The sequence below is a fragment of the Primulina tabacum genome, chromosome 14, assembly GCF_025594145.1.
Source record: "Primulina tabacum isolate GXHZ01 chromosome 14, ASM2559414v2, whole genome shotgun sequence".
Classification (NCBI taxonomy): domain Eukaryota; kingdom Viridiplantae; phylum Streptophyta; class Magnoliopsida; order Lamiales; family Gesneriaceae; genus Primulina; species Primulina tabacum.
This window is the reverse complement of record NC_134563.1, coordinates 36487461-36507667: the sequence shown is the minus strand read 5'-3', so window position 1 is coordinate 36507667 and position 20207 is coordinate 36487461. Positions and strand designations below refer to the sequence as shown.

The 20207-nt window shown below is 31.4% G+C and overlaps 2 protein-coding genes across 2 annotated transcripts; one reads left to right on the top strand and one right to left on the bottom strand.

Annotated features, from left to right (window-relative positions):
• Positions 1–4495: 4495 nt before the first annotated feature.
• On the bottom strand, positions 4496–5166 carry LOC142524799 (protein SMALL AUXIN UP-REGULATED RNA 51-like). Its single transcript, XM_075628902.1, has one exon. It carries the CDS (start codon positions 5002–5004, stop codon positions 4693–4695), a length of 312 nt encoding a protein of 103 aa, XP_075485017.1. The 5' UTR covers positions 5005–5166; the 3' UTR covers positions 4496–4692.
• An 11827-nt stretch (positions 5167–16993) lies between these two features.
• LOC142524961 (putative cytokinin riboside 5'-monophosphate phosphoribohydrolase LOGL10) lies at positions 16994–19649 on the top strand. Its single transcript, XM_075629128.1, has 7 exons — positions 16994–17309; positions 18063–18160; positions 18276–18306; positions 18376–18475; positions 18813–18883; positions 19007–19150; positions 19309–19649. Exons 1-7 carry the CDS (start codon positions 17184–17186, stop codon positions 19402–19404), a joined length of 666 nt encoding a protein of 221 aa, XP_075485243.1. The 5' UTR covers positions 16994–17183; the 3' UTR covers positions 19405–19649.
• The last annotated feature ends 558 nt before the right edge of the window (positions 19650–20207 follow it).

Genomic DNA, 20207 nt, shown 5'->3' with positions numbered 1-20207 from the left:
ATGTGAGTATATATATTTTTAATATATTGTTCACTCATCGTATATCCAAATATACGATTGTCACATCATTGGTGGGCACAGAGATGAGTACTGTGAATGAACAACATATGAAAACTGAGTGTATATATATGTGTATATGCTTTACATATAGATATATAATCAATGACTTCAAAACTTATCAAACAGAAAAGGATATGACATTAAAATAGTGTCGTGGATTTTGGACGGATCCACCAGACAAACTATTGTGTGATGCGTAGGTGTGAGCAAACAGCTTCTTACACTAGATTGTTGGATGTTACTAAATTTTACTCTCGATTTTGAACAAAGACGTGTGGTAAAACAGTCGTATGCTTCGTATGCTTCTTTGGCTTGACAGAAGGACATTTATGTCATTTGAAGTTAACGGAACAAAGGTTGGCGCTTTCGAAGAATTTGACGAAGCTGCTGTGATATATACAAAGACTAGTCCAAGTAATAGTAAATGGGAAATCACCGAACATTTTTTAGAATTGAGTTTGGTCCAAGTTACGTATCTTATTGTTATATTTTCCGCAACATTTTTTGTCATCATTTGATCTCTCAACACGTTTCTTCCCAAATAACATCCGCCGTTGATCAAAGAAACTTTAATCAGGCGATCACTATTCTTTCACATCTCCAGTAATATTACGATCCTGTTATAAGAATAATTGTCTCGCTTCTAATGTGTACTTTTAAATTTATAGCTTATAATTTCTCTGAAGTTGTATATTGTATGATCAATAGCATTGGAGTTTTGAGGTTCTATTTGATCTATTAAGATTGAGACTTGTACCTAACTCAATCCCAAAAGTTAACTTTTGAGGTTGAGTTAGATAAGTTCAAGTCTCAATCTTAATATAGTATTAGAGTTCAGGTTTCAACATTATGTGTTGGATTACTGATAGTTGGGTCACCCATTATTTTGTAAATTTCGCGCTCCAGATGTCCATTCATAGGCATGAGAGGGTGTGTTAGTTGTCCCACATCAATTAGATAAAATCCATATATGGACTTAGACAATCACTCCCTTGAGCTAACTTTTGGTATTGAGTAAAGTGCAAGTCTAAATCTTAACATAACTCAATTACAAAACGATCATATATACGATGACACCTCAAAGTTTAGAAGAGAAGAGAAATCCTTCTTAGTTGGAAATCAAGGATTTTCGGAGTCCTGCATCTCAGGAGTGTTTCAAAAAGTCTTACGTTTTGAATTAGTCTATGTTACATATAGAGTGTTTTTCCAAATATCTAAAAACTATTAGATCATCTTGGTCGCTCTCAATTTAATGGAATTTACATCAGTATTTATTATCCAAATGCTGATATTTCACCATATCTTATGAGAGGAAGCATTCCAAGTGTAGTATAGAGAAATCTTTACATTATCCGGGAAATACATTTTGTTGGGTGCAAAAATTGTCACTGCTTGGTAGAGCGATCGAACCGTGGTGCTTGAGCTGCTGTACGGTTTAAAAGATTTGAGTTGCACCATTATCACTAGCTATAGCTTTTGGTAAAGCGGCAAGCGCTCAGTCCTACAACTGGTATCGGAGCCAAGGTCACGAGTTCGATTCTCATTGATTCCAATGAGTGTAATTATTGGAAGGGAGATTGTTGGGAGCAATAATTGTCCCTGCTTGGTAGAACGATCGAACCGTGGTTCTTGAGCTGCTGTGCGGTTTAAAAGATTTGAATTGTACCATTACCACTAGTTATAGCTTTTGGTAAAGCGACAAACGTTCGGTCCTACACATTTACTCATTTGTGGCCCAAGAAATCATACCACCCTTTAAAATTAATGGATAATCTTTAATAAAACAATATTGGCTTGTGTAATTAGTATGTGCTAATTATTAATTATATGCGAAAATTAAAAACAACATGATTATACGTATTAAATGTGGATTATTTCAATACGAGCATCTCGACTAAATACCAAAAAGAATCGATTTATTTTTTCAACTTATATGTTTTTTCTTTTTTCAAAAAAGCTTAGATTTATAAGTTTGTCGGAGTTTCATGTAAAGATACTCTTATATAAAATATCTATCGAACAGTCTAGTCTTGCGATGTTAGATGGATAATTTCAAGATTAGTTACGTTAGGGATGTCCGGTTGGTACAAAAAATTTATGGCCCTATCATTTGCATGTGGGTTTGGTACAAATTATGAAAAATCAAATCGACATTTCATATATTTGTTTCTCACCACGTTAAAAATAAAGAAAGTTTCCACCAATAATAACAAACAAAACTTTAACAAAAATCTACGACAAACTATATGCATGCAATCAACGTAACATATCCTACAAAAAAAACCAAACCAAACTAAAAGATTTTGTCAAAAAAATAATATATTAAGCTAATATTATTTATATACGAATCTCAATAGGATTTATAGCTATAGTTTCACTAAAAATATTAATATTTATATATCTCGATTAACCATGCTTGATAAAAAAAACCAAAAAATATATTTTAAAGAAGATTATTTGTATTTCCATAATCAAATAAAATATGATTACATTTTCATATAGAACTTTAGAAATAGGATTGAAATTTTTAAAATAACAATATTTTGGTTTTATTTGCTGATATTTTACGGATTTAGTAGGTCTCTTGTGAGACGGTCTCATGAATTTTTATTTGTGAGACGGTCTCATGAATTTTTATTTGTGAGACGAGTCAAACCTACCGATATGCACAATAAAAAATAATACTCTTAGCATAAAAAATAATATTTTTTCATGGATGACCCAAATAAGAGATCCGTCTCACAAAATACTACCCATGAGACTTTCTCACATAAGTTTTTAATTTACATATTAATACGTCCAGTCCTACAAATGGAAGAGCCACTTTTATACTTTTGGGGACTCGAAGATCCCACACCATTTACGACTTATCGAAGTGCCGACCTATGCACACGATCTTCCTTTTTGTTATTGAACCATAGAAATTTATATTAGAACTTTTTTTATGAATGAAATAAAAATGTTAAATTTTTATGTAATATCCTGAAAAAGTAATCGTATCCGTTAGTTCTTGTTTTAACTCCCAATCTATTTTTTTCCCAAATTTTTATTAATTTCTAATTTGGACTCATGAACCTTTTTTCCAAAAAAATTGCTTCAAGTTCTTTGAAGTTTGAATTGAATTTCAAAAAAAAATTTCCTTGACTCAATTAACACCTATTACGCATAATCGGGTACTTTTGACCAAATCACTTTGTCATAATAAATTTTCTTTCCGACAATATACCTCCAAATAATATTATAATCTTTTTTCTAAAATAAAATAACAGAATTAAATTTCAACCATTAGTTTTGAATAATTTTTTCTAAAATTATTATTATGTTTCACACAAAAATTCAAATTTGTATTTTATATTAAAGTTTAGTATAACTAGGAGTGGGAAAAATAACGAAGTTTCGGTATATCGAGATTATCGTACCGAAAATATCAAATTTACCGAATTTTCGGTATAACGAAGATTTCGGTATGGTACGGTACGGTATGATAACAATACCGGATTTTTCAGTACGATAACAGTATGAAATTTGAAAATCTTGATATATGTTGAAATACCAAAAATATATAATATTTTAGAACAATAAATTTATAATTTTTTTAAAAAAATTTAAGGTTTTTTCTGTAAAAAAAAAGGTATATATCGATATCGTATCGAAATATCGGTGTATCGTACAACTTCGGTATAATCGGTATGTTAATTATGCGAAACAAAATTTTTATATCGAAAATTTTGATATCATATCGATATAAAATTTCTTATATTGTAATTATTAATATGATATACAATATATAATTTTGATACGACACGATACCATGTAGCGCTCAAAATATATAACGTATATGGTGAAGCTGAGAGAGTGATGCAAAATAGCACTTTCAAAGTAAAAGTACGGAAAAGCGCGTTTGCGAAAATTCAAAAGGAATCTTTCTGTCCAATCCAGCAATTAGTTTAATTATTCATGTCAGAATTCGGAAAGTACAACAATTAATTAATTAGTTAGTGTGGTCAAATGATTAATTAAGAGAAATTGGTAATTATTATATAAGTTCGTCCTCCTCCACTTCCCAAGATATTAAACGATTATTTAAAATAAAGATATTTAAAATTCAATTGATGTAAAATTATATCTACTTGAAGGTTTATTTGATATTTATATCGCATGCAAATTATACACATGACACACAAGTAAATCAAATTTTAATAGAAAAATATGAAGTGTTAATACATTGCAATAATTGTTTTCCTATCTAATTACGTCTTTAGTTTTTATTTTTTGTTCTTCTCATAAATCTTTTTTTTTTAAAAAAAAAAGAACAAAAAAAAGAAAAGAAACATTTATATATATATATATATATACAGTTTTGATATCCTGCACACCTACCGTGCACACCTTTGTGAGCACCGATGTGTCATTCACCCATTGGATGTGATGAAATATAGAAAAATTGCGCATCCAAGTGGTACAAGGATCGGTTAATGTTGAGACTCAAACCTCAAACATTTCTCTAATCTAAAATACATTTCTCAGGATGCACTAACCGGGATTTATCTTATGCGCATCGAGAAATAACGACTAAGAGTTCCCACGCAATCAAAATAAAAATGAAACATATTTCTCTTTAAACTAAAAATTCTACCTAAGCGTTGAGATCAAAGACTCGAAAACCTCTTCTTCACAGGGAAGAGTAAGCCCCATGTGCTGCTCGAATCCGAACTCTTCTTCCGCACGCTGCAGTAGACTTTGGAACTCGGGTCTGTTCAAGAAGGAAATTGGGACAATATATCTGCTTCTGTTATTCCCTACATACACCACAAAATGCCCTTTTGGCACATCCAATGGTAGCCCTTCTTCGTTTTCGTATTTCTTCGTTAAGGTGGAGCATCGCTTCACTATTTGTTTGATCACTGCTTTTTGTGAGAGTTTGCTTGAATTTCTGATGGCCATTTTTGGTGAAAAATTCAAGAATATGTATCTGTATATGCATATAATATGTGTGAATCTCAAAGGAGTTGTTGATTTTAATATGATGGAGTGGGTTGGGGAAGGATGAGAGTGATTTATTTATTTTTATTTATAAGTAAAAGGGCCATGTGGTTTTGTGGGGGGCAAAGAAGAAGGCACAGGTGTTTTTGGGCATTGTGTATTAAGGCTTTTGGTTACATTTTTTTGGGAGCCAAAGTCCTCGGGTTTAACCATCTTTGTAGCTTTTGATCGATACATGAGGGGGCCCCTCATTTTGGTTTTAACCCTCTCCACGAGAAATATTGCTTCCTTTTTATACTTTTTTACCCCTCTCCGGTTGACTGAATTTGATCCAGCATAAGTTTGAACTAACATATGTCAAGAAAAATGTATTTTTTTTATGTATGTTTGTTTGTTTGTTTTTTTTTTTTTGTGATTTTATTCATTAATTTATATTGATAAATTTTAGTTTGAGCTTTATATCGTTATATTTTTAGTAATTTTAGTTATTTTCTTATATAAGTGTTGATGTTATATTGTTCACGTCAATGTCAGATAAATGCTACATGGAAAAAGGGACTAAAATTGCAAAATAGACTAAAAATAGCGGTTTTGAAATGTCTGATTATTTCCTCAAAAATAATGTTTGTAATTAAATTATCCATTTATCTCGTGAATCTGTTTGCCTAAACTTAGGCTACTGATGCGATGGGATGATTGTTATTAAATAAAAATTGTGGCGACAATCTTTTTTTGAAAAATATAAATATATATATGATTACATCCTTCATTAATTTAACAGATACACTAAAATACTAAGGTTTTTGTCTGCTATTACTTGCCTACGTACGATGACATGAAATTGATATCAATGAATTAATTTGTGACCATAGGATCATGTCGTATCGAGACATAAATTCGACAATTCACCAAACGTTAATAATTTGTTTGTGTATGTGACAACTTATAAACATGGAAATGAATTGTCAAGTGAGTAGGAAGTGCTTTTGTTCTTTGTCAATTACATATTCATGTTAGTGTAAAGTTGTTACGCACAGCTGCGTGTGTGGTGGTAGACACTTCATGTAAATATATAGATTTTATCCATAAAATTGATACTACCAACATTCGTTTGATAATATACAAAATATATTGTATATGTTGCGCGAATCAAGCAATACTATTGACACTCGTTTCTCCAGCTTGATCGTCATTTTTCATTCCTCGTATTGAATTCGAACAAAGAAATACATAGTTGTAACTAGGGATGTAAAAGAATCGAGCATGTTAATGACCTTTTCAAGTCGGTTCGATAAATATTTGTTTCATATTCAAACTTATCGAACTCGAGTCGAATTAGAGTCAAAATTATTTTATGCGACAGTTCGTGAGCAGCTCACAAATCTTAATATTTTATTAATATAATATAATTATATATTGAATATATATACATCCCGAGTCTTTCTGATTTGTCGAGCTTTCGAACCTTCTTTATCGAACCTAAGGGAAATAGTTCGAGTAGCTTGCGAAAATGTTTGAACATTTCGAGCCGAACTCGAACTAGAATATAATTTCGAGTCGAACTCGAGTCAAAAAATTAAAATTTCCGAGTTTCGAATCGAGCTCGAAGTCGAATATACTTAATTCAAGCTGAACTCAAACATTAAATTTTTACCAATATTCAGCTCGATTTGATTTGTTTATACCCCTAGCTGTGACACGAGTGTTTAATTTTTTAAAAAAAAATTAATTTTTTTTTACGATTTTCAAAATCAAGTATCACAATTAAAACTAAAAATATGTTATCATGTTAGATATAGGGAAAATTACTCTTTTGTTCATGTATGTTTGATTCAATGCAATTTAGGTCATTTATGTTGTCAAATTTCAGTTTTAGTATGATATCTTTTTATTTTTGACAAATTTAATCATTTTTCGGATGTAACATTGATGATATCATCGTAGAATCTCAATGACATTGACTTAAAATGAAAAATTCAAAAGATACATTATGAATATTGAAAACAAAAATAAAATATTAAAAATGTTTCTCGTTATATATATATTATTTCAAGAGGAAACCCATAAAAATCCAAGCTATCGCAACAACGTGTACTCCACACTAACTAACAGATAAATCGCATTGGACTTTGATCAATGGTCATGATTAGTTTATCGCCAAAGTACTCGAAAATACTGATGAAAAATTGAACTAAAATTCAGGACCCCATAAGGAAATAGGGTTTGAAGAAGTAGGTAATTAGGCAAATGTGAGCGGGGGCCATGATCAGACCTATTTTCAATGCCATCCCATGTTCTGTGAATGAAATTTGGTGCCTTGTAATTCTACCGATTCGTGACATCTTCGCGAAAACACATACCCCACCACCTCTCGCCGAAAGGCATTCTTGCTAAATTCTTTACCATTCATTCTTCCTATTATTCGTCAAACCCAATTTCGGGGGTAACCTTCTCACTTCAAATTCACAATCATTTATATCATTAAAATGGATCTGTTGCAAGTGGAATTTATGCAAAATTTGATAGATACGCGTTGGTCTTGACTTGGAATTACTATCTGATTTCAATTGTCAAGCTACTCAGTCAACCAGAAACCTTAATATCGGATGTAATATTCGATTCTACAAAAGTAACATTTAATGGTCGATTATTATTCTTTAGACTACGTTAATGTGCGACTAAAACCTCTCAAATTGGATCCGTAAGAAGATTTATCACAAGGATCACATCCGTCATTACATATAATAATGTAAAAACAGGCTCGTATGTCAGTAAATTTTCAACCTAACCCTCTATTTTATACGACGGTGAGTTAGACTAGGTCGGGATGGTCAGCCCCCATCATTTTGGCAGCTCGAAAAATTGCCAAATCAACTATTTTATGTGTGGGACGGACTCTCTTGACGGGTTTAATCAGTTTTTGACAGTTCTATCCACTCATAAAAGCCATGTTACTTTTGCCTCTCTTTACTTCCCAAGGACAAGAAGGCAAAGAAATTGTCGTGTCAAGAAAATTACCTCAAAGTTAGATTTTTTATTTATTGTTGATATTTGTAAAGGCTAAATTTCACCACTAATATGTTTGTGGTGTATTGTTGTTGCCACTTACATATAATAAAAGGAAGTACAAGATTTAATTTTGAAACCATTTTACATGTATTCGATCAACAATTATTTTTTTCTTTTCCTTTCTAAATTCATCCAGTGTATCTGCAGCCCACAAAATTTATATGATTTTCCAAGTGATGTGTACGTATGAATGATATATTTTGAAACCTACATAGTACGCTTTTTTTAAAATGTACGTTTCCTGTCCAGTACCTTTCAAGAAATACATTTACCTCCTCCCCTAACTATTCAATCCACATTTATTTTTTACATTTAGAAATGTGTTTTCTGAGTTAATTATTGTTTGAACTTGACTACGGGTAGCATCCCAATCAAGATCAAGCACTGATTTCAATTTTAAACTTGACAGAAGTGATATATAATTTTTTTTATCAACATAAAATTATGTATAAAACTCGAGCCCAATACCAAAGGATTTTGAGTAGGTCTCTTGTGAGGCGATCTCACAAATCTTTATCTGTGACACGGGTCAACCCTACCGATATTCACAATAGAAATTAATACTCTTAACATAAAAAATAATATTTTTTCATGAATGACCCAAATAAGATATCCGTATCACAAAATACGACCTATAAGACCGTCTCACACAAATTTTTGCTATGTATTTCGGACATTGTTTGCAAAATTGGAGTTCAATCCTATTTAATACATCAGAATTTTAATAGACGACGCATTAATTGGGATAAATTTATTATGGATACTAATAATAATGGTTGTGTTGGTTCAGATTCTGAATCATTAAATAACATAGTTTTTGGGTTTGTCTCTCATTTCAAATAATTTTAATTGATTTTTTTTATAAAAAAATTTGCTAGGAGGATCTGGGCCGTTAGCCCACAAAAATTCCCTCCGTGAGAAGCAAGTCCAATAATGTAGTATGAATAAACTAGACGACCTTACTCCTTGCAACTTAAGGTGCAGCATAAGTTGTTAATGGGCTGAACTCACAGGCCCACGGTTTCTCTGAGCCCAGTTTGTGCTTAAAAGAAGTGTTCGGCCTCCGATGGCATATATCTAAACTGCGAACGTCGGCTTCTTTATTTCTTATCATGATTTAAAAATTAGTTAATTATTTATTAAAAAAATATCGAAGATTGGGAAACCCATTATTGATATTCAGTCTGTAACAATAAATGAAAATAACAGAAGTTTAAGTTGTCGAGGATATCTTGGTTTTCGTTGTAAATTTTCGGTAAATGCAGTGAACAAAAACAAAAATCGACCTCTAAATTCTGTCATTATGTTTAAAAATTCAAGAAATACTTGAAATCGCTTCTACACTATGAAACACAACTGCGTTCCTTGAAATATTCTTAGGTTACAGTTATATTTATAAATAGGTCTCTTGTGAGACGGTCTAACAAATCTTTATCTGTGAGATGGGTCAACCTAATAAAAAGTAATACTCTTAGCATAAAAAATAATATTTTTCATTGATGATCCAAATAAGAGACTTGTCTCAATAAATATAATCTGTGAGACGGTCTCACACAAGTTTTTGTGTATATTTATATCGCGTGTAACAAACATGAGGATCGAGTTTCTCTCGAAACCTTCACATTTACCTATAATATAATAATCAACCCCCGAAATACAACGTACTTTCACGATGAAGAAGAAAAGCACTGAGAAAGTAAAAACAAGCAAGAAAAGGCCCAAAAAAGAGCATGTTCCAGGTTCATTTAACGAAGATATTGCATGTCCTGCAGGATTGATACACGATCCCACAACAGTCAAATGGCGTGGAGCCCGTATCCCATCATCCAACCGTGTGCATGCAATTACACTACTTGTATTGGCCGGATGGTGAGATAATCCGCTGTCCCTTTTTTTCATATTTTATTGCGATGCTTTATCTTGATGTGAAATAGCTTGTCATCTCGAGACTTGGGTTTTGGTTATAATCCAAATTATTATCGGTACTGTTACTTCTTTGATAATTGTGATTCGGACATGATGATTTTTAAGAAAGTTTTAAGCCGCCTCGGATTTCATCAGTTTAGGGCACGATTTGTTCGAGTAATAAGAATTGGCAAAAAAAAAAAATCATTCTATTTTGTTGAATAAAATCAAGAAATGGTGAAAAATATCATCCCAGTGCATCACTTCTTTTTATTTTATTATTATTATTATTTTTAGAAAATAATATTTAAATAAAATTGCTTTTGTTTTGAATTGAAAAATAGAGAAAGTATGTTAACAGTCGTTCCCACATGTATCACAATATAATTTATTTGATTGGAATATGATGTGTCAGCCATATCCATTTGGCTATGGAGCTTTGAGTACTCACGTTGATTTTAACTATATAATAATCTACAAATAATTATTTTATTTTAATGTCCGTAAATAATTAAATATATACAAATTTATTGATATTGTCATATACCTAATCCATACACTTTTATTAATTCCTTGGATATTGGAATGTACACGACTCTATTGTGTAGTGCTTCATAATGGAGACATGATCGTGATTCACACGTGTATGTATGGACAGGAATATGCGAATCACGGCCCTCATAAAAATATATGTAAAAATTTCCAGTCACTTTCTTAAATACTTATTATTTTTTCAAAACATGTAAAGAAATTATTAAGTATTATATTTTTAATGTTTTGTTTCGATTTTCATCAGTGAAAAGATTTGTTAGATCATGGAATACAACATTTTTTTTTTTTTTTGCGTAAATCAGGAAATACAGAAACAATTTTTTCCTTACCATAGACTGCCCACAAACTTATGTTTGAATTTAAGGATTTAAAGAAAAGTTAGTTACCCATTCCAACTCATGTCATTTTCAAGTGTCTCGTAAAAAAAAGAGCTTTGCATAAAAAAAAGCGTGTGAAATTGAGATCCCTTCATGTTTTGTGTTTCTGCTTTTAAATATTGATATGTTGTAAATTTATATATAGTTAATTTAAAGTGAACAAAAGCACAACTGAAACGATAACCACCGCATTCTAATTATATATTTTTACGAAATATTAACTCACATTATTATAAAAATTAATTGTAATTCAGTATAAATCGTTTTAAATCTTTAATTTTCGGGTGTTGCAAATATAATATTTTAAATTATTAAAATGGAAAAAGGGTTTTAATTTAAGAAAGTGATTTATATAAAGATAATATGATCATATAATTATAATTCATTAACGTCTAAGCTATATTACACGATTACACGTATTAATAGTTTATTTAATTAGCTAAACAATTTGTTGTTTTCAAGAAAGGTAACGTGTTGGATAGCCTGAAAATTTTAAATGAGGGGATTAAAGAATTTTATTGGAAGGAAGCAATAGGATATTTTGAAGATTAATGTAATGGATGATTAATGCTTAATTAATGTCGTAATTATGTTCTTCGAGTGAATAATTTTGTACGTTAATGTCAACTCCATGGCACTTAAATTGGTCATACAAATCGGCGATCGACAAAAGTGTCTATGCAATTTCTCTATCTCCTTTTTAAAAAAGCCATATATAATACGACCGGTCGAATTATTGTCAAATAATGTAACAATTTTATACAAAAAGAAAGGATGATGCATGCAAGTTTTGGACTGAAAATAAAACCGTCACATAAATTCCAAAAAAATACATTGTCACTTCCATCTCCTTTTTCCCTCACTCACCAATACAATCAATTTCAATAGTCCAAATTTAATTTCTTTATTTGTGGGGGTGGTTAGGCTCTTCTTTTTTCCTTCTCCTACCTTCTAAAAGATGTGTTCTTTTCCTAACCACATTCTCTTGACATTTTGATGAAATAAAATCATCATTAAAATATGATTTCAACAATAATAAATGTTTTAGTTAGTCAAAAGACACAAAACCATTTGTTTTTTTTTAATTAGTATTGGCATTGATTGATATTGTAATATTCTTGTCCTATCGAGTTAAAAAAAAAAAAACAAATTTAAAAATGGTTTATAATGAACTACAATGGTCTTCTCTGTCAATTTGAGTTAATCATTTTCGTAAAATGAGTATCTATACAAAGTAGCTGTTATAGATGTCCATTTTGCAGTGACGCAGGCGTGGATTTAAGCACGGGGTGTGACAGTTTCTTGATTGGCAAAAACTTGTGTGAGACGGTCTCACGAGTCGTATTTTGTGAAACAGATATCTTATTTGGTTCATCCATAGTATTACTTTTTATTATGAATATCAGTAGGGTTGACCCGTCTCACATATAAATATTCGTGAGACCGTTTCATAAAAGGACCTACTCTTTTTGATTTAATAAATTATAATATTAACTTACCCTCTATATATTTAAATAGGCTCAGGAACAGATGAACATGCTCATGTGCATCACTTTTAGGCCACAGGATCCAAACCAACTTTACTTGACAAGAAAACGTATTAATTAATGAAGATGTTCTATTATTATTTAAGTATCATGTGATATGATGTTTAAATTATTCAACGAATTAATGAGTTAAAAATTTGTGAATTAATTAAATTCACTCTTGGATATTTGTACTTCATATCTTTATGAAATAACAATTCAATTGTTTTATGTACTTAAAAATTCGTGAAATGAGGTGGATATTTTGTACACGCTTCAGATAACATGATAATTTGATTGGAAACTCCAGTGCAATTTTACTTAAATAATAACGATTTTTTAGAATGTGGAATATTCTAAGAATATCATGTCTTGATTGAGTCATTTGAGTATGTAGGATCGATCGTTTGACGTTTTAAATATTTAACAGTACAATTCAAATATTTTAAAGGTCACAACAGTTCAGTTATCACTTTTCAATTATTCTAAAAATCGTTGTATCCCAAAACAGTTTGTTTGAAAAAAATAAAAAATTTATATATATTTTTAAGATATTAAGTGAAGTTTGAATATAATTTTTCATTTAATTTGTCTCCGAATCCAAATTTCTAACAAAAAAAATAACCTTCTCCCCACCGCATTTATGCTATTAGACTTGGATTTGTAATTCGCAGTTCAAACCATCTACTTTTGTCAAATTTAACGACTGCATCAATACAAAACTAGACTTTTAAATTAAAATAGTAAGGAATTAATTAATATTCTATGTACGTGAAATGCAACTTGAATTATATTATTATTTAGTGTATTGAATGTTGTAACTCGATATTATTCGGTTTAATTCTATAAAATTTTAGATTATATATATATATTGTTCGATGGATAAGAAGCATTGAATTCAAAGGAGAACATTCAAAAATAAATTTGTTTATATTATATTATATATTTTATAATATTTTAAAAAGGTGGGTTTAAATCTTGGGAAACGGCTGGATTAAAGGAGGCAACATTTGGTAGAGACAGAGATACTACCACGTGCACTCTTATCCCAATTTACCCCACCATACCTTTTTATTATTATTATTATTATTATTATTTCTTCGTTTTGGACATTTGAATTGGTCGTATTTTTCAATATATATAAAATTACACAATATAATATATAAAAAGTATAACTGGTGGAGGCTGTAACTTAAATTATTTTAATTAATCATATAACATAGCTTTAAACACCATATTTCATTATTTCTATCGTTAGGATAATTATTGCTTACGACAGTAAGTTTGTAATTGGATTGATAATATATATAATATTATGGGTCCTTTGTTGCATCAGAAAAGTGAAAAACATAAACATTGACTTTCTTACATCCTTAAAAAAAACAGAGTTGTTATTTTACGGTTGGAATATTTCTCAAGGTGGAACGCAGCCTAGAATGTAGGCTTGTAAACTAGGGAGGATCGGCAACAAAACATATTCCTTTGTTCGCGCTTGAAAATTAATTCCCTCGAAGAGAAAAAACACACACACAATATTGTGAAGAGATGTTTGAGGTCAAAGTAGGTACCTTTGTGTTTAAGTTTTGCCAGTGTTGTTTTAGTCTATATACAATTGTATAATTAATTAATAATCATATAAATTTTAATATTCTGCGTGTGTGATTAAAAATACAACTTATGAAAAATAAAATAATCTTTTATCAGTATGACCAAATTACATCAACGTAATATTACTATTATAACTTTCACTAATTAATAATACTCGTTATAATGCCCTATATTCGACGTCTGTCCTCATTGTACCAAGAAGAGTCTTTCCAGCATGATTATGTTCTCACTCACACAAACCCTATGAAACTTCTCAGGGGGTCACTCATCCCAAAATTTCTCAAGCCAAGCACGCTCAACTTTGGAGTTTTTATGTGATGAGATACCGAAAAGAAGATGCACCTATTTGATATGAGTAGTACCAATCAAATCTTTTAAGTCATCCTCAACTGCACAGTTTTATACATGAACAGTTTCAAAATCTATCTCCTTCCGGTGTAAGATCGGTTCATTCATGTTCCCTCCACCTAGAAGCCTGTCAGGAGCCGCTCATTGTCCGTGTAACCTCATGGTACCGGCGATCACCCCCGCTCTTTTCGGCCCCGAGCCTCACACTCGATATCCATTTGATTTTTTTACGATTATTTCATTTATAATTCTCTTTCCTTACCTATCCCCAAATCAATGTTTCATACGACTTTTCTACCAAAAAAAGATGATAATTTGGTTTGAAAAATCATGCTTTAGGAATTTGACCACGTCGTTATATTATTAAACGCTCGAGGAATTGATGCATCGAGACATAATTCTTCGAATGGGCATCGAGTGAACTTTGAGAATGGAATTAACTTCTAGTCCGACAACATATATAATTGTTAATTTACTCATCTGCAACATTGTGAGTTGTGCGTAAAATTTTACTCAAAAACCACAGAAAATATCGCTGATATTTCCTCTGTGATAATATAATTCATAAGTTTCTAAAAAAATATAATTATAATTATTCAACTATATATATATATATATATACATAGTTTTCAAATTATAAGTTACAATCCATAAAAAAAAAATTTACTTCAACAAGAGACTCCGGTTAAGTCACTATCTGGTGTAGGCCAGATAAATAATGACACCTACTCCTTTGAAAGTCGAAAATGAAGAGGAAAACTTCCATTTGAACACTCTTTGTACTCAACTTTCCAAGCATGACTGAAACGCGAGCTTAAAAAATTAATATCCATCCCACCTAAAAATATAACAATTAGTAGAATTAGTCTCCATTACAATGGGAAGAATCTTCTTGGAAATCACCCATTATATACTTTAGCCAACTAATAATCGTCTAATCCTTTTAAATTAATGGCTCAAATGTACGATACGTATCATTAATTTTAATTATAATTATATAAAAAATAACGTATATATATATTATTGATCGTGGTGTTAAGTTAGTTGCTAAGCAATTATATTCGAGGAAGCCCACTTTAATTTTTTTTACTATTTAATGGGATATGTCAACGATTATTTCAATAGTCTAAACACAACTTGACCTCTGCCGCGGGATGGACCCGATGTACACGAAACACTGCAAATCTCTTATTCATTATTTCACATATCTAAATTAATCATACAATTTTTTTATGTATATGTATGTATATTATATTGACAGAGAATATGTACTTTTTGTGCATGCGATTAATGTTTAAAGTAGAATCTTGAAATATTAATTTTAATTGAGTGACTAGGGGAAAATTAGTCTTTTCTGCAGATACAACTACAACCCATTTTTTCATTTTCATTTTCAAGTTGAAGCTCAAACATTTTGAAGCCCATTTTTAATTTATACATACATATATATATTTATACATATATATATATATTAATTTATAATGCAGAAATAATATATGGGTATAGGATATTTGATGTTCAATCAAAATCAGTTGTGGTAGGAGAAGAATTTTGGTCTGAAAATTTGTGTGGTTAAGGAGAGGTCCTTTGAATAGGTTGCTTGGAGCTATGGTCCAGCAAATGTATGGCCTTAAGTGAAGTGCACGTGCACCTCTATATGGCACCGTCACCGTCATGGAGCCATAATATGGGGTGAAATATGTGTAGAGTTGTGTGTTTTTTTTTAAATATGAAATTGTATTAAAACGGAGAGTTTAAATCTTTAGATATAATTTTAAAAAACCAATCGGATAATAACTACTAAATCATTATAAGTTAGACCTAGTCATAAGAGTAGGTCGAACCAATTGATGTGCCGCTTCATTAGCCGATCTCATCATGTGTTGAATTGATATAACACCTATCAAAATGACGAGGTCCCGAATTTCTCACTCGTTAATGTTTCAAATGCATACCTCTCCTACTTATTTTTCGTACTCGAATCATAATTGAAGGTGTTTGGATCCAAGTGGGCAGACATTGTCATGTGATGCACATTCTAACTATTTCATTGGTTTCAAAAACTGTGTTTCATTTAGTATTTCCCCTTAAATATCACATACGAGAAATGGCAGAATTGGTCATAAACAATTTAGTAAAAAAAATCATTTATATATATACATACATATTTATTAAGACACAAAACACGAGGTATTGTAATCTCTTCATGCCAATTCCTTGTTCATATGAGAACATGATTCAGACAGCATGCCAAAAGAAAATCTAAATCCCAAAACAAGAAATACTCTCTAAAAAGGAAAAAAATGTGATTACACACCCACTGGGTACTGTCCTTAGAAACTCTATCTCCATAGACTTTAGATTGAAAAAGACACGAATTACCCAAAGTAGTAAAAAAAACTAAAATGTTTCGAACAAAAATATAAATGGTAAAAAAATAATCCCCAAAAAATCATAATCATAAATATAAAAAAGGACAGTTGGTGCCATGTGTACATATTGGATTGGAAATCCCACGACAAATTTGGATATAAAAGGGGACCAATGACTTACCAATGTACTATCCCCTCATTCCTTTCTACACATTTTCTTATTCTTTCTTACTTCTAAACAACGCAGCAGAATCAAGAAATTTTGCTGACTTGCTCGATACACAGCCACATCCCGTTAATCTAATCTCTATTCACACAATCTTTTTATTACTACCCTTTTTCCCATATTCCTTATTTCACACACAAAAAAATAGGTGTTGACCATGGAAAATAACTTGCTTCAGCCTATGAAGCCGTCAAGATTCAAGAGGATATGTGTTTTTTGTGGGAGCAGTCCAGGAAAAAATCCGAGCTACCAACTTGCAGCTATACAACTTGGAAAAGAATTGGTACTTTTTTATATCTTCTTTTACTGGTTTACCTATATAATCGCAACTTAAGTTTAAAAAAAAAATTCAAACTTTGTATTTTATCATCACAAAATGAGTAGTCACCATTCACATAATCCCTACAAATGCAAAAAATCAGTTGCTGTTTTCTAGTTTTTTTTTATGTAAATTATGAAAAATGTAAAGAAGGTGGAGGGAGGGTCTATAGAAATTCTCATCATGGATATTTTATTAGATTGAGATGAAGTTAATTCTCTGTTTGGTTCCATATTTTTACCCAACCTCAAAATTGTCTGTTCTTGTACGGTTATGTTCATCATTTGACCATCAATTTCTTGGGGTTATATTATAATTTGTTGTGACGTCAAACTCACACAAGAACTTTTTGTCCAAACATGGCCTTACAGTTAACAGGGGCTAGAGCAAAGAGATGACAGTCTCCTTATATTGTAATATCTTTAAGTCTTATTACTATTATATATTTTATTTTTATGATTTCTGTTATCACCAGCAGTTAGGACTAAATCGGTCCAGTACATCAAGAATTATATATATATATATATATATGCAAAGTCGAGAAAGTGTTATAATGTTTGGATCCGCAAGATCAACGTGCAATATTTCTTCTTTCAGTTGATTAATCATCATATAATAATATGGTGTTCACGTTGAAATCGTACTGCCTGATTATTCAAGAAATGAAGGCCCGAATCATATAAAATCGAATATAAAAATTTAATTAATAATGGACAGGTTGAAAGGAGCATAGACTTGGTTTATGGAGGTGGAAGTATTGGATTAATGGGTCTAGTCTCCCAAGCTGTGTATGATGGTGGCCGCCACGTGTTGGGGTATTTTACTTTTATCTCTCGATAAAAATTGCTCTTTTTTAAAAAAAAAATTAAAAAAAAAAGAAAAGAAAAGAAAAGAAATATGACCTACAATATTTTTTTATTTTTTTTGCAGAGTGATTCCCAGAACTCTAATGCCGATAGAGGTAAGAATTAAAAATTGTATAATTGAAGTGTGCAAGATTTAAATCTAAAGTTTTATTGGGGTTGATCAGATAACCGGGGAGCCCGTGGGAGAAGTGAGAGCGGTATCTGGTATGCACCAAAGAAAGGCAGAAATGGCCAAGCAAGCTGATGCATTTATTGCCTTGCCTGGTAATTTTAGTCCTATATTAATTAATGGCATCGTATTGCTATTTGTTTTAAGTTGCTTTCATATAATATATTTTCGTAGCAAATGTCAAAAATAACTTTCCACCTGATCGGATGTGTGTTAAATCAGATGGATACATGCTATCAGGCTAAATATATACCAGTGCTGAATTATTGTCCTTGAATTTAGTACCCGATTAATATATATTATATGGGAATATTAATAATAGCGTAAAATGGACTCTTGTAATAATTCTTTTGATAAATTGTTTATTTGCATGTGCAAAGTTGGTGATTATTTTAAAATTGACAAATTTGGTGTTTTTAAAATGGATTGTAGGTGGGTATGGTACATTGGAGGAACTCTTGGAAGTCATCACTTGGGCTCAACTTGGAATTCATGACAAACCCGTATGTTGTATTTCCTCCGTGCATGTCTCTTTTTTTAAAAAAAAATTATTGTAATAAGCCTCGAAAGTCAAAATCAAAATGGAATGGATGCATTTAATTGCTTTGTGTAATTTTAATTTGCAGGTGGGTTTGCTGAACGTGGATGGGTACTACAACTCACTCTTGTCTTTCATAGACAAGGCAGTTGATGAAGGCTTCATCACCCCATCTGCCCGTCATATCATTGTGTCTGCCCCAACTGCCCAAGTACTCATGTCCAAGCTCGAGGTATGACAAATATTTATTCAATTCTTTTATCCAATATTATATTTTCTAGTAGTTGAGGGTGATGATTTGTAGCTTGTCTTATATCAATCTCCTCTCCCAATTCAAAAAATATATTTTATATTCTCTGTAGTTGAGTAAAAATCCGATCTTTTGTGCAGGATTATGCTCCGATACATGACGGGGTTACACCAAAATTGACTTGGGAGATAGAGCAGCAACTGGGCTATACAACGAAATCAGAACTCGCTCGTTGACACGACTATAAAACTCGAATATTTAGGCGACGTATATAATGGAATTTTATCATCAAATTGTAAAAGCTAAGCTAGAGTAGAGGATGTTTTATTATTATGTCCGCAGTTCTTTTATTTCGGCTGTGGATTTTTACATAAGTTTGTTCCAATTCATGTTACCCCATATTGATTTGCCCATTTTTACTTGTATTCATTTGAATCAGAAAAAACTTTTATTTTGTTATATATATATATATATTTTGTAAGCTTTGTTTGCGCATGTATTTTGCTGCCTTTGAATAGTATGTTCCACTAATTAACCATTGATTATTAATTGCATAGATTGTGCAAAATATGTCTGTTTGGAAAATAATTCGTGAACCAAGCAACCGAAGAATCCAAATAAGCAGAAGTGACGACTGTGGCAAGCAAGGCACAGTCTCGCTGGCGAAGATGAGGGCGCGGTAGCTTTGGCTGTGGTGACCGAAGCCAAGGCATACGATTTGTTGGTGGTGCGGTGAATGCAAGGGTTATGGCGGCGATGGCAAGCTGTAGGTGGTAGCGGCGGCCCTATGTTGGTGGTGGCGGTTGACAAACGTTCCGGGGGCTATCACTACATTTGGCAGTGTCATTTATTCATCGGTGGAACATCAAATGACAATATGACATGAACAGACAATCCGTAGCGGTCTTTTTTTGTCTATACAATGTTGCCTCAATTTTATATATTCCTTCGTAATTTTTTTCATCAATTTTATTGAAATAAGTGATTACTGCGCGCAACTTTTCCACTTGAATGTAGATATATTAGTTATTTTTGGTTT